This window comes from Polistes dominula, unplaced genomic scaffold, assembly GCF_049000335.1.
Source record: "Polistes dominula isolate Pdom_NZ unplaced genomic scaffold, Pdom_raw_medaka scaffold_35, whole genome shotgun sequence".
Taxonomy (NCBI): domain Eukaryota; kingdom Metazoa; phylum Arthropoda; class Insecta; order Hymenoptera; family Vespidae; genus Polistes; species Polistes dominula.
The window spans coordinates 2,270,099-2,285,354 of NW_028300968.1; the positions used below are offsets into that span (position 1 = coordinate 2,270,099).

At 27.8% G+C, this 15,256-nt stretch overlaps 1 protein-coding gene across 1 annotated transcript; it reads left to right on the top strand.

Moving 5' to 3' along the window:
• Positions 1-436: 436 nt before the first annotated feature.
• Positions 437-11,418, top strand: IntS3 (integrator complex subunit 3). Its single transcript, XM_015327439.2, is given in 12 exon segments — positions 437-570; positions 1,012-1,610; positions 1,697-2,258; positions 2,372-2,567; positions 2,876-3,041; positions 3,127-3,672; positions 3,765-3,817; positions 3,820-3,857; positions 3,938-4,305; positions 4,389-4,965; positions 5,092-5,137; positions 5,140-11,418. Coding segments are annotated over 12 exon segments (3,249 nt in total). The 5' UTR covers positions 437-495; the 3' UTR covers positions 5,163-11,418.
• The last annotated feature ends 3,838 nt before the right edge of the window (positions 11,419-15,256 follow it).

Genomic DNA, 15,256 nt, shown 5'->3' on the forward strand with positions numbered 1-15,256 from the left:
TCGTCTCAGAACGCCGCGCGCCGGTGTTTGCAGGTCGGCGTTCGGCTATTGGTCGAAATAAGGCTCGGTGGTGGGGATACGGTGGCACCGCGTCACGAAGTGAGGCCGAGGAACTGTGAGGCGCATGTATCAATGCGCAATCGCATCTGAACGATTGACGGAGTCGGGGAGGTCCGAGGAATAAACAGAGTGGCGAGACCGCGCGACCAATAGAGAGAGGGGGAAGAGAGGAAGAAGAGAGGAGAGAGAGAGAGTAAACTCGAAAGAGAGAGACGGGAGAGAAGGAAAGGGATAGATAGATAGAAAAAGAGAGAGAGAGAAAGAAAGGAAGAAAGAAAGAGAGAGAAAGAGATAGAGATAGAAGGAACAAGCAGCGAGACGATCACGATGCACAGAGGCGAGCACAAGCGAGCAGAGGCACAGGGCTGAGGGCTGAGGGCTCAACAGGGCCTTCTACGACGATTTACGGAATCTGGCCTGAATCAGCCAGCAACGATGGAACAAACGAAAACTCCGGTCTCACGGCTACTCACTACAACCTGCATCGAGAACAAGGACGACCTGGAGGAGGTAACATAAATATTTGAAATAGTCAGTGGATACGTATCGAGTGCGAGGGGCTCCGCCATTGTTGCGACGGCCGCGCACGTCGCTGTCTGCGTGGCGCTAATGTCAAACCCACGCGTCTCAGCGCGATTTTCAAATCTCTCTACTATACTTATTTTTATTTTTATTCTTATTCTTATTCTTATTCTTATTATTCTTAATTATTATTTTATTCTTATTCTCCTTTTTTTTCTTACTTTTTCCCTTTGCATTATTAGTTTATTCGTGATTTTTACTCGATCAGCCAATTATGATTATTAGTGTTTTAAACAAATAAAAGATAATAACATTTTCAATATAAATGTATTTTAAATATCTTATATTATATATACGTGTAAATTTATATATATATATGTATAAACATATGTGCGTGTGTGTGTGGGTGCGTGTAATTGTTGATTACAGAAATTTGAAAGATGCTATGCCGTACTTCAAAATCTGACTACAGGCCTTTCGGAAAAGGAAGCACATGATACGTTGAACAATGCAGTATGCAAAGACAAAACGCACGAAGAAGTTTCCTTGGGATTGGTAGTTGTTATTTTAACGGATAAACAAAATGCCTCTAAAAGTTATAGAGACTTAACGCTTATAACCAGAGACGGTCTTTCAATTGTGTTGGGACATCTTAATCAGTTGGTACTGGAAAGGTATCTCAGACTGAACGATGTTTCCCGAGGTCAACTTTTGTGGTTATTACGTGAAATGATAAGGACTAGCGTAGCTAATGTTGATAATCTTTGTTTAACTTTATTGAGACATGCGGCTGGTGGAGATATCTCTCAAAAAAATCTGTTCCTAGTCGAGGCCCTCTTGGATATATTTCAAGAAAATCGGCCATGGCTGGACAAATTTCCTTTTTTGGTGGCATCTATTGTTTATACGTATTTACGATTAATAGAAGATCACAACAGTCCTCATCTGACTGGTCTTCGACAGAAGGAAGTTGCTTTTACGGTATCTCTTTTAAGAGAGAGGATAGTGGATTGTTTAGTTATCGGAAGGTACATACATTTTGCTTTTTATTTCATATTATTTCATGAATTTTCTTATACTTAATTATATAACAATGTTTTTTTTTTTTTTGCAGGGATTTGGTGCGATTATTACAAAATGTTGCGAGGATACCAGAGTTTGAAGCACTTTGGAAAGATATATTGTTAAATCCAAAATCTCTATCACCTAACTTCAGCGGAATTCTTCAGCTTTTACAAACAAGGACTTCTCGAAGGTTTCTTCAATCACGGCTTACTCCGGACATGGAAAGAAAACTAGTTTTTTTAACGAGTCAAGTTCGTTTTGGAAATCACAAACGTTATCAAGATTGGTTTCAAAGACAGTACTTGGCAACACCCGAATCACAATCTTTGAGGTGTGATTTAATACGTTTTATTGTCGGCGTTATACACCCGACCAATGAATTATTGTGCTCGGATATAATACCTCGGTGGGCGGTGATAGGGTGGTTGTTCACTACTTGTACCTCTACGGTAGCTGCGAGTAACGCCAAATTAGCTTTATTTTATGATTGGCTTTTCTTTGACCCAGAGAAAGATAATATAATGAATATCGAGCCTGCTATTCTTGTCATGCATAATTCAATGAGATCTCATCCACCTGTTACTGCCACGCTATTAGATTTTTTATGCAGAGTAAGTTTATTTGAATACGTTATTATTGTTTATCGTGCGAACGACGATTTCTCATATATTAATTAAATCTTATATAATAATTATAAATCTTTGTTATTTTTTTTTCTTTACAGATAATACCAAACTTTTATCCGGCACTGACAGAAAAAGTTAGAAACGGAATATTTTTATCATTGAGACAAATTTTGGAAAAACGCGTATTACCTAGTCTTTATCCGTTATTCGATAGTCCAAAATTGGATAGAGAATTGAGGAACAAAATTAGAGAAACTTTCAAGGAATTTTGCTTACCACCTAACGCAGATCTAGGTGAAATTGTTTTCCATATCTTATGCTTGATAATCATTACTGTAAATTACAATGTAGATAAGCTTGTAATTTCCATGTCATCCTTATTTTTGTCTATCATTTTGTTTTTAACATTTAAACATACGCATGTTAACATTTATGTTTTAATACATCATTATAAAACTTTGAAAAGTATTGCTTCTTTTTCCAACTAGTTACTAATTCATTTGTACCTCATATATTTTCCTGTTGTAGTTTGTTGTCACTGTCATTTAGCTTTCAGCACATTCAACGCTTACTAACTTTGATTCTCGCATGATGTTCTTAAGCAGGTAATAAGGTTCCGATATATTCAGGTAAAATGGAAGATCTTAATAAGGATCTCAATTCAGGGTTTATCACGGATAATACGACAAACACGCCAGTAGAAAACAATCACGTGGGTCAGGATCCAGAACCAGCATTCAGTGACGAGGAAGAAGAAATGCCATTAAGGTTATTATTTGACTTTTTTTTTTTTTTATTGTTAAATGTATTTTTAAAAATATATATTTATATATAAATAATTATGTTTATACAGAATCGTTACAAGAGTAGAAGAGGAGGAAGATGAAGAGGATGTACCTTTGGCTACGATCAAACTTAAGAACGAACAAAAAAATGCAAATTGCGTTTCTAAAAAGGAAGACATCACCTCTCAGTTAAATCTTATTTTAGAACCGGAAGAATTGAGAACTGCCATTGGAAGCCTACATAGTGAAAGTGATAATGAAATTAAATGTCAAGCGGTTGAAAGAATAGTACAAATGGTCGTAGAAGACGAAATAGATGCGGAAACTGTGCCAGGTTTAGCGTCTTGTTTGTCGACGATTCTGTCAATTCAAATAACAGCACAGATATATCCGGATAATTTAAACGAAGAATCATTGACTGATAGTATAAGCACGCCATTGTTTGTTATGTTTCGAAATCATTATCAATTGTGTAAAGAAGAAGACAATAGGAGAAAACTTTTAGCTAGAGTACTAGCTGAAATGCATTCTATTCAACCAAGGATAGGATATTTACTTTTATATTTTTTAAAAGTATGGGGCAGAGAAGAAGAAAAGAGAGAAAGGGAACCAAGGTTAGTCTTAAAGATATTTGTTGTTGTTGATGTTGTTTTAATCATTATCGTCATACATCCAAAGTTGTACGTTTTGTTTTTATTTTTTACAGTAATGTCTTAAACGATGTAAAAGCCTCCGTTTATAAGGACTTCTGTGCGCAGAGAGAAAAAAACTGGACGCATGTATAGTCGCAGATTTAAAAGTAATTATAAATTGATTTACAACGATTCTTATATTTTTTAATCATAATTGTATCTTACCTTTTTTTTTCTTTTTGTACAGTTATGTCACGAAGACAACATATCTATGATGTGTTACTTGGTGCCTGACATATACACTGGATTTCCAAACGTTGCTCTTGGAAATGTTCAATTAATGCACTTGGTCGTATCGACCGTCGATTCGGGTCAATTACAAGAATTAATTTGTCAAATAATGCAAGGCCATCTTAAAATGATGAAGAAGGAATCTTTCACGTCATTGGTTACAGCAAGCTTAAATTGGGAAACCTTCGAGCAGATCATTTTTTGGCAATTAATATCTGCTCACGATTTTCCCATTGAATATTTTTTGCCTGTATTACCAAAATTACAATTTCGCGATCATTCGGAAGCATTAACACCAATACTACTTATGCTTAAACAAGAAAAGTAAATAATCAATATTTATATTAATTAGTAAGATATAAAACGTACAAATAATTGTTATATATTATATTTTTGTTTATGTGCAGACCAACTTCGGAGCTTTTACGACAATTACTCACGCGTCAGAACGTGGATGGTGATTTGTTTGTAGTTTCTGCCTTACGTTTTTGGTGTCGCGATTATGAGGATAAACTTGGTGAATTATTGGCTAATTTATTAAGTACACGTTATCCTGCAACTAGTCCAAATAAAAGAAAACGTTCTGGAGCTAAACACAACCAACAATCTGTACCACCGACTGGCGAACAAGTTTTAGGTCATTTAGATTATTTGCGTCAGAATTGTACGTCATCTACGGAGTTACAATTGTATCACACGGAACTAATGCAGAGAGCGTTGCAACAAGCTCAAGCTGCCGGTAGTGATACACTGAGAAAGAATTATGGTGATTTGTTCGCGTTAGCAGAAGTCAACGAAGAAAACGAACCACCTCCGCCCCCGCCTACGAGTTCTGCGAGAAAACACGCGGCTGCTTCGGGTGGTGGTGGAGCTGGTGGTGGCGGGGCCAAAGGAGGAAATAGAAAAGTTGGCGTCAACACGAGGGAAAGAACGAGTTCGAAAAAACAAATTCGATATCACCTAGACAGCACATCTAGCAGTGAGGTAAACAATTTAAACGATACGTCTATTACCAAAACAAAATCAATTAAATGGTGGTAAATGAATGTTGTTAATCAGATTATATTACAATTATTAAATTGTTGTATTTTATTTATTACAACTATATAGGAAGAAGAAATCGTTAATCCAAAGCAAGCGAAAAAGAGAAAAAAATTATAGTGGGCTCGGACAGCGACTGACCACCCAGTGTCTTCACGTGTCACATGGACCACGTCATGTGTGTGCAGCAAGATAAATTAGCATTAAGAATAGTAAGATAATACCGATATACATAGTAGATTTATCTAGCGCGACTTTTTTGTACATATATATATTATACGTTTAAAAATTGGAATACGAAACGGATATGATGTGTGTTTTGTTGATTGATTGATTGATTGATCGATTGATTGGTGCCGAGGTCTTCTTCTTCTACTAAACGCGTTTCGTAATCTAATTAAACGTAAAATGGTGCCAGGCTCTCGTTATTATCAACGTTAAATCTATGGTACGTATGTGTATTGGAAAATAGTATGTGCTGGTGTGTGAGTAATACGAGTGAATGAATGTATGTACGTATAAATGTATGTATGTCAATCTCTTGCGATTAGTTTTTTTCCAAAGTAAAAGAAAGAAAACAAAAAAAAAAAGAAGTAATACTCTTATCATATCGACTTATCGGTGCATAAATTTTAATCGATTAAAAACACAAAAAAAAAAGAAAAATAAGCAACCAAAAGTGTGAATAAGAGTGAGAGAGAGAGAAAGTGTGTGTGTGTGTATACACGTGAGAAAGAAATATCGTTCATCGGTGAACAAAAAATTAAAAAAATAAAAAATTGATTTTGAACCAAAATAAAAATTAAAAAAAAACAAACAATAACAAAGTGTTTAAGAAAAATAGGGAGGAGAGAGAGGGGAAAAAAATAAGTTTTGAAAATATATATTATTGTACAAAATGAAAGACAAATTCTAAATGAATAACCTTTGACCTGGCACCATTATTATTATTATTATTATTATAATATTGCAAGATATAAGAAAAAAAAAGAAAAAAGAAAAAAATGGGGTAAATAATTGAAATGTGCGATATTTTACTCCTGTGTAAGATAAACACGTTAAATTTGTAATAATTGTGTAAAAGAAGTATCTAAATCGCATAGATTTTTCTCTGCGGTGAGAGAGTAAGAGAAAGTGAGAGTAAAAGTGTGTAAGAAAGAGGGAGAAAGAGAGAGAGAGAGTATGAGAGAAAGTGAATGAGAATGAGTGTGAGAGAGAAATGTCAATGGCGCGTGTAAGCACCCTTATTGTGCTTTAAACATATTTACCAATGATCTTTTTTACTAATTATGCGATTATCATTACTCCGATCATTACTCCCCAACCCTCACCTTACACCCAACAACACTCACATCCGAAGAAGAAGAAGAAGAAGAAGATGATGATGATGAAGAAGAAAAGGAAGGAAGATTGATGTTGAATGCGACAAAATTATTCATACACATATATTTTGTCAATTTAGAATTTAATTCGTTAATTAATTTTCATGAATTTAAACCATTGACGCAACCTCAGTAAATTATTTTAACTGAAAATAATAATAATAATAATAATAATAATTATCATAATTAATAATTATTAATAATAATAATAATAATAATCTTTGATAGAGAATCGTTTGAAATAACATTGCGAATAATGTGTCGTGTTAGATGGGATTCATGCGTTTATTTTTAAGAATATACATTATACATATATATGTATATGATATATATATATATATATATATATATATACATTTTTATTTTTTATATTTGATATAGCAATCACATGTATTATCAGATAATTTTTTCTTTTTTTTTTATTATTAATAATATATATGTATATATAAATACTTCATATATAAATGAAAGCTATACTTTTGGATTTATGTAAGAGAACAATATTTTTAATTGCACTAATGTAAATAAGTAAAATGTTGATATAAAATTTAAGATTTATTAATAATTTACTTTTTTATTTATTTATGATTTTTTTTTTTTTTAATCTGTGAAAATTCAATCATCTTCAAAGTTCAAATAACGATAAGTAAGAAACAAATTTTGTGCGAATTATTTTCATTAATTATTAATCATTATTAAAACATAAATAATTCTTTGTAAAATTTATATTCTTATAAAAAAAAAAAAAGATTGAAAATATTTATATATATATTCTTGGAATGAACGCATGAGTCTAAAGGAGAGTATTTTAGAAATTTAGGAAAAAATGCTCTCACACATTACACATTATTAATAATTATTCTTAATATCGCACTCTTGTGATTAGTTGGAATATTTTTTTTTTTTTTTAAAACGATAACTACAGTTTTAAATCGAATTTATTTGTATTTTTAGTTTCACATTGTTTTCATTTTTATTTTTCCTTTTTTTCTTTTTTTTTTCATTTGAGATATTCTAGATCATTTGATCTAACGTAAATGTATTTTTTCTTTTTTTATTATTCAATTTTTAAGCACATTTAGATGATTGAACTTTGATGAACAATTTCTTCAATTTTTTTATACGTGCATAAATTTTTTCTTTTTTTCCAAATGAGAGAGCGCGCGAGAGAGAGAGAGAGAGAGAGAGAGAGAAGGAAAGAAAGAAAGAACAATTTTATTTTTTAAATTCCACATTTTGCATTTGAATTATTATTGTTCATTATTCGCGACTTAGTTATTATTTTTAATTTTAATTTTAATTTTTATTTTAATTTTAATTTTTGTTCTCTTTCGTATCCTCGATAAAATTAAATGAGTTTAATTATATAAATATATATATATATATATATATGAAAGAGAGTACACATACGTTTACACAAACGCAAACATACAAACAAAAGAAAAACACATTCATACACACACACACACACACACATTGTTCCTGCAAATTTTCTCAAGTCTTTCGAACAACGTCTTTCGCCATAAATTTTTGATTTAAAATTCTCTCGTTTAAATGAAGACCAAATTAGAAAAAAAAGAAAAACAAAAAATAATAAAAATGATGATGATGATGATGATGATGATGATGATGATGATGATGATGATGATAATGATTATGATTATGATGATAATGAAGAATAAAATGAAACATATTGATATAGTGAATAATTCTAACGCATTTAGAAAAACAATATATATATATATATATATGTATGTATGAAAGTATAACAAACGGTTCTTGCTTTTATCATATTTTATACGAGTTTAAAGTAACGTTGTTAAAACTGTACTTTAAACTCAAGATTTGTTTGTTTTATGTACGATTAGGATAAAAATTCATTATGAGCCATTTATTTGCCTAATTAATAATTAATTCCACTTAAGATAAATGTTTAGAAACTAAAAAAAAAAAAAAAAAGAAAACAAAATAATTGTATACGTGGGTGGGTTGAAAAGTTGTGAGCCTTAAGGAAGAAAACTTTTATTTGAAAAAAGAAGAAAAAGAAAAATGAAAAAAAGAATTGTAAAAATTAATTCGACGTTGAAATTGTCGTCCAATTGTTGTTAAAAACAATTATTTAGTAAAAATTAATCAACTCACTCCCTTATTTATATATATATATATATATATCATATTATTTGTTATTTAACAGTTATACTGAAAGAGAGAGAGAGAGAGAGAGAGATTTGCGTTATTTAGTATAATATTTAAACATATATATATAATAATAATAATAATAATAATAATAAATTATTATTATTATTATTATTATTATTATTAAAAAGAAATTTATTTTTAATACAAAATAGTTTAGATTATTATAAACCATGATGTGTGTGTGTGGTTTTGATAATAAAAATGTCGACGAAAATATTCTACAAAAAAAAAAAAAAGAGAAAAAACAAAACTAAAAAACAAAAAACAACAAAAAAGAAAATGAAAAGAAAAGAAAAGAAAAGAAAAGAAAAAGAAAAAGAAGTGGAGTTAATATCCAGATTACGAGCGAATTAATGGCTTCATACGTGTATTTAAAATAAAAAAAAATAAAAAATTAAACGTGCTCATCGTTTAGTGTTTCGTTTTGGAAAAAAAAAGATCAAAACAAAAACTAATTAAGAAAAGAAAAGAAAAGAAAAGAAAAGAACAATATATGAAATAGTTACGAATACATTTTAATAAATAAAGATAAATTGCAAGGAAACGAAACAAAATGAAGAAAAAAAAAAAAAGATTAATTTAAATTTTACACAGTTTTACAACTATAAAAAAACAAAAACAAAAAAACAAAACATTTCTTCGAGTAGTTTTGAATTTTGATTTTTATTCCCATGATTGATTGATTGATTGATCATATTAAATGTTCAATAATAAAATGGGCGTTCATGTGTTTGATAATAAATTTGAAATGAATAATAAAATTGGTGAAGATTGTGAAGGCTAACCTAAAATATGAAGATAATTTTCAATAGAAAAATTATTGTCCGTATGTAATGCGAACGATTGAAATAGAAATAAAATTAGAAATAGAAAGGAAGTCTGTGTATGTGTGTATATGTAAGAGTAAGAGAGTAAGAGAGACAGAGAGAGAGAGAGAGAGAGAGAGAAAGAAAATGTTTGTACGAACTATTTGTTATTAGCTTTTTATTAGGATTGTACACTAATGTAAGCATCTACGAGATAATAAGAATTTATATTCCAAGTTAAATATATTAACTTTTGATCATACTTTTACTTATCTCTTAGATAGCATACATACGTACATATATATATATATATATATATATAGAAAAAAAAAACATATACAAACACATGCCACCATTTTACGACCAAATGTTATTTAGTTTACATTTTGCACTTTCCTACAAAATGAAGATTAATCATTCACGATGAAAAGAAGGAAAGGAAAAAAATAGGGGAAAAATTATTTTGCCTATACTTTAAAAAAAAAGAAAACAAAACAAAAAGAAGATAATATCATCTTGATCTATAAAATGATCTCTCTGTTTCCCCAACCACCACCACCACCACCACCACCACTACAATCCTCTTTCTGTAATTTTTATTATTTAATTTAGTTGTTGTGTTGTATTTTTTCGATGTTGTTCAATTCGATGGTGGTCCAATTCGTGTATCGTTTGATTTAAAATTATTTCGTTGATCATAGAAAATTTATTATTATTTTTATTACCTTTTTTTTTATTAATCGATACATTTATTATTATTATTATTATTTAGTAATTTGTTTATCTGTTAATATTGTGCTTAAGATATCTTTTTCCTTTTTTTAAAAATATATTATGTATATATATATATATATTTTATCCCCCCCTCCCCAGTAACAACCCTTATTATGAAAGAAAGAAAAAACAAGGACATATGTGAAATATTACAAGAAAAAGAAAATGGAGGATAATGATGGAATCCATCCCCCCCCCCAATTTATGTTTATAGAAAAAAATGATTTATACAGTCAAGGGATAAAATTTTTACAGTAGTGTATAAGTAGTAGTGATAATATTGTAACAATTATTATTTAATTTTTGTTATAATAATTGTTAAAATATTTATGAAATAATAATTATTATATATTATATATTAGACAAATATTATTTACTATTATTGTAAAAATACTTTTGTGTCCTTTAACTTATATATTACAAGTTTTGTATTACAAAATTCAACCATATTTGCGAATCAGATAATTAACATAATATGTAATATTACTTAAATGATAAGTAATTTCAACAAATTTCTATTTCTTCTCTCTCAACGATTAATTAATAATAATTAATTTGTACAGTAGTTTACAAAAGTTTGCTATAACAGAAAAACAAATTAAAACTTTGATTTGTCAATGGTTGTAATTTGTATTATGATAAAACTTGTATTATACACATGTAATGCTACAAATTCAACCATAATTGCGAATCATAAAATTAACATAATATGTAATATTACTTAAATGTTAAGTAATTTCAACAAATTTCTATTTCTTCTCGAATTAATTTGTACAATAGTTTACAAAAGTTTGGTACAAAAGAAAAGAAAAACAAAACAAAACTTTGATTGATCAAAAGTTCATCAATAATTGTAATTTGTATTATGATAAAACTTGTATCATACACATATAATGCATAAATTAATAATAATTCATTTGTACAATACTTTACAAAAGTTTGAAATTTACAAAAGAAAAGAAAAGAGAAACAAAACTTGGATTGATCAAAAAGTTTATCAATAGTTTGAATTTGTATTTTGATAAAACTTGTATCAAACACATGTAATGCATCATCTGAGCTCGCAAAACAGACAAACAAACAAACATTACAAACAAACAAACAAACAAACACCTTCCAAAGAGTTTTTTTTACAAAACAAGAAAAAGAACCCAAGTTACGTCTCTCAAAAAATGATGTGTGTGTTATGTTGTGTTATAAAGTTTTAAGTAAGTCGTCGTCGTCGTCGTCGTCGTCGTCGTAAAAGATAAAAGTAAAGAAAAGCAAAAAAAAAGAAAAGAAAAGAAAAAAAAAGCAGATTATAAAAACGTCGTCATCTTCGACGGACTTTCGTTCGTTCATTCGTTCGTTCATTCGTTCGTTCATTCGTCGTTCTGTAATGTACATTTCCTGTAAAATCGATCGCTGTAAAAGGAAGTAGAGAAATGCGTTATATATTTTCTAGTTTGTACATACCAACAGGTTTCAACATATATATATATATATATATATATATATGTGTGAAGGAACATATGTGTATGAAAGAACATATGTATATGAAAGAACATGTGTGTATGAATGGTGTTAAAGAAGAATGCATTGTGTGAAAAAATATTTCTCTAGTATACATCTGTGTATATGTAAAAGTTAGAGTATAACATCTACGTATGTAATCGTGTATATGTTTGTATGTAATGGTGTGTGTATGTTCGTATGAAATGGTGTGTGTATGTTCGTATGAAATGGTGTGTGTATGTTTGTATGTAATAAGGTGAGTTTGTGTATACATGAGTGTGAGAAATGGAGACGTTCAAATGTAATAGTTAAACACACAACCTAACATACACATCACATATATACATATATACATATATATATATATATACTTATACAGTATACATAGATAGATATAAATATACACATACATTGAGGTGGGGCCATGGTAAATAATGCATGAAAGAACCTTACATTTTCATGAAGAAACTTCGAGTCTTTCTCTTCGTGTACGATAAACCCTTTTTCTTTTTTTTTTCCTCTTCTTTTTCTTTTTTTAAAGCCATCATGAGTTATACGAATGCGCGCACGCGTACTATTATAGATATATATATATAAATATACATGTGTGTATCTGTTTGTGAGTGAGTGTGTATGATGTGCGAATGTCAGCAGAAAATGTACGTGTAAGTTTTAAAGTGCATGTTTTGTACGCGTTTGGATGCGTCGAGAATAAAAATGAAAACGTCTGGGGAATTAATTGACTGAATGTTTTGAACAAAGTATAATAATAATAATAATATAAAATATTAATATTAATAATAATAATAATAATATTAATAATAATAATAATAATAAAAATAATAATAATGATAATAATAACCATTAAAATGGGGGAAAAAAATTAAGAAGAAGAAGAAGAAGAAGAATACAGATTTGTATATCATCCGTTTTTCATAAAACGGTATAATATACTGTATAAATAATGCCGAAAAGGGATTTTATGGTTGTCCAACGTGTTATTACGGAACTTTTTTATTTGTATATAATAAATGAAAATGATATTATACGAAAAATATTTAACAAAAAAAAAAAAAAATGAAAAAGATAAAGAAAATGAAAATGAAAATGAAAATGAAAATGAAACAAAGAATAAAACGATTCTACGATTGAATTTATGCACATGCATGCATTTATGCAACATGTGTGATATATGTACGTATGTATGTATGTGTGTATGTATGTATATGCTAAGAATATATGGAATAAAAAAAAAGGAAAGAGGAACTTGAGATAAAAAAAAAAATAAAAAACAAAATATATAGTGTGTTTAAATGTACGAATGGAAAAAGATACAAAATGTGAAAGATGAAACTAGAATATATGAGTGTGCTAATAATGAGAAAGAGAGAGAAAGAAAGAGAGAGAAAGAGAGAAAAGAGAGAGAGAGAGAGAGAGAGAGAAGAAAAATTCTACATCAACGTGGCAATATGCAAAAGAAAAACCTTGTAAACATTTAATGTTTTTAACGATCTTGTACACATCAATACACGTGTAAATACATATTGAATAGAGAGTATCATACCGCGAGCATAAACATTTAATGTTTTTAACGATCTTGTACACACGAAATTACACGTAAATGTAAATACATCGAAAAAAAAAATGATTTAAAATTATCACGTTACTATTTTAACGACTCTTCATTTTACTTCCCTAAATAGTTTGGAATTAATTTCATTAATATTTGGTTGGCAATTAAGTGATTGTCGGATTTGAATTATTTCAGTGGTGAATATTTTTAAGTGATATGTTTTTGTTGGAACGGAATAATTTATTATTAACTAGATTCTAATAATATTATTAGAATAATAATTATTATTCTAATACATAGAATATATTAGAACAGGTTATTAGAGTTAACTAAACTATTAGATAGTTATTAGAGTTATCTAAACTATTAGATAGATTCTAATATATAGAATATATTAGAATTATTATTAGAATAATAATAAATTATTAATAATAATTTAATAAATTAGAATAATATTATTTTAATAATTTATTAAATTATTAAATTATTATTATTATAATAAATTATTATATAATAATATTTATAATATATATAACATATTATAAAATATTATTATATAATATATAAAAAATATTTTATATAATAATGAATAAATAATTAATAAATTTATTATTTTAATAATTTATTATTATATTAAAATAATAAATTTATTATTAACTAAGATTTTAAAAATAAATTATATTCATAACTAAACAAATGTTTTATAGGAACAGAATAATTTATTATTAACTAGATTCTAATAATATTATTAGTTAATTATATTAATAATAATAATTATATTATTATTATTATTAATATTATTCTAATAAATTTATTATTAATTCGGATTTTAATAATTAATTATATTTAATTATTAAAGTTTTTGTTTGTGTGAATATAATTTAATTAATTATTATAAATATTACATTATTTTACATTAATATTAACAAACACATTATGCCGTATTATGTGTCGATAGACTACCACTCTGGTAATTTTTACCAAACGCATATATGCGTCTATAGTACTCTAAGGATTTAATATGAATGAAAATTCTAAAATTTGGTTTAAAAATATAAATTTATTCAATTAAGTACTCTCCAGTTTTGTTGATGGTCTTTTTGCCATTGGTCAGCCATGTTTATAAAATTTGTGATCTTTGTTATCAAAAAACTGAATTAGTTGTAAAACCAAATTCACAATGATTTAGTTGCCAATTTAATAATTAATTCAATCAAATCTTTTTTCTTTTTTATCCCATTAGATTTATAGATTATTATTTTATTATAAAGTAAGAATGAAGAATAGTAAAAAAAAAAAAAAGAAAATAAATTGCATTTGAGAATTTATGGTATTATTTTTGTATAATTATCTCATAGTTTATAAATAAAGTTTTTCCTCTTTTATAAATGCATACACGCAATATATATATATATATATATATATATATATATATATATATATATGTACACATAAATCTAATATATATACATGCGTGTGTGTATGCGTTACGTAAAAAAATAAATTATCGCTTTAACTACTTACAAATTCCTGTGTTGTATAGTATCGTGACCTTGAATGGAAAAACTCGATTGAAAAAATACGAAAAAATAATTTACTTACTGTCGGATGAAGTTGTCTCGAAAAGAAACAAGAACAACTAAAGAAATATCATTATAAATAAATAAATAAATAAATAAATAAATAAATAAATAAATGTAGACCAGATAAAAATTGAAAATTGAATTAAAACCTTTTGGTTTTTAATAAAATAAAAAATATAAATATTAATAAATAAATAAATAAATAAATAAATAAATGTAGTGCCAGTAAGAATTGAAAATTGAATCGTAACTTTCTGGTTTTTAATAAAATAAAATATAAATATTAATAAATAAATAAATAAATAAATGTAGTCCTGGTAGAACTGAAAATTGAATCAAAACCTTCTGGTTTTTAATAAAATAAAATATAAATATTAATAAATAAATAAATAAATAAATGTAGATCCGGGCAGAATGGAAAAT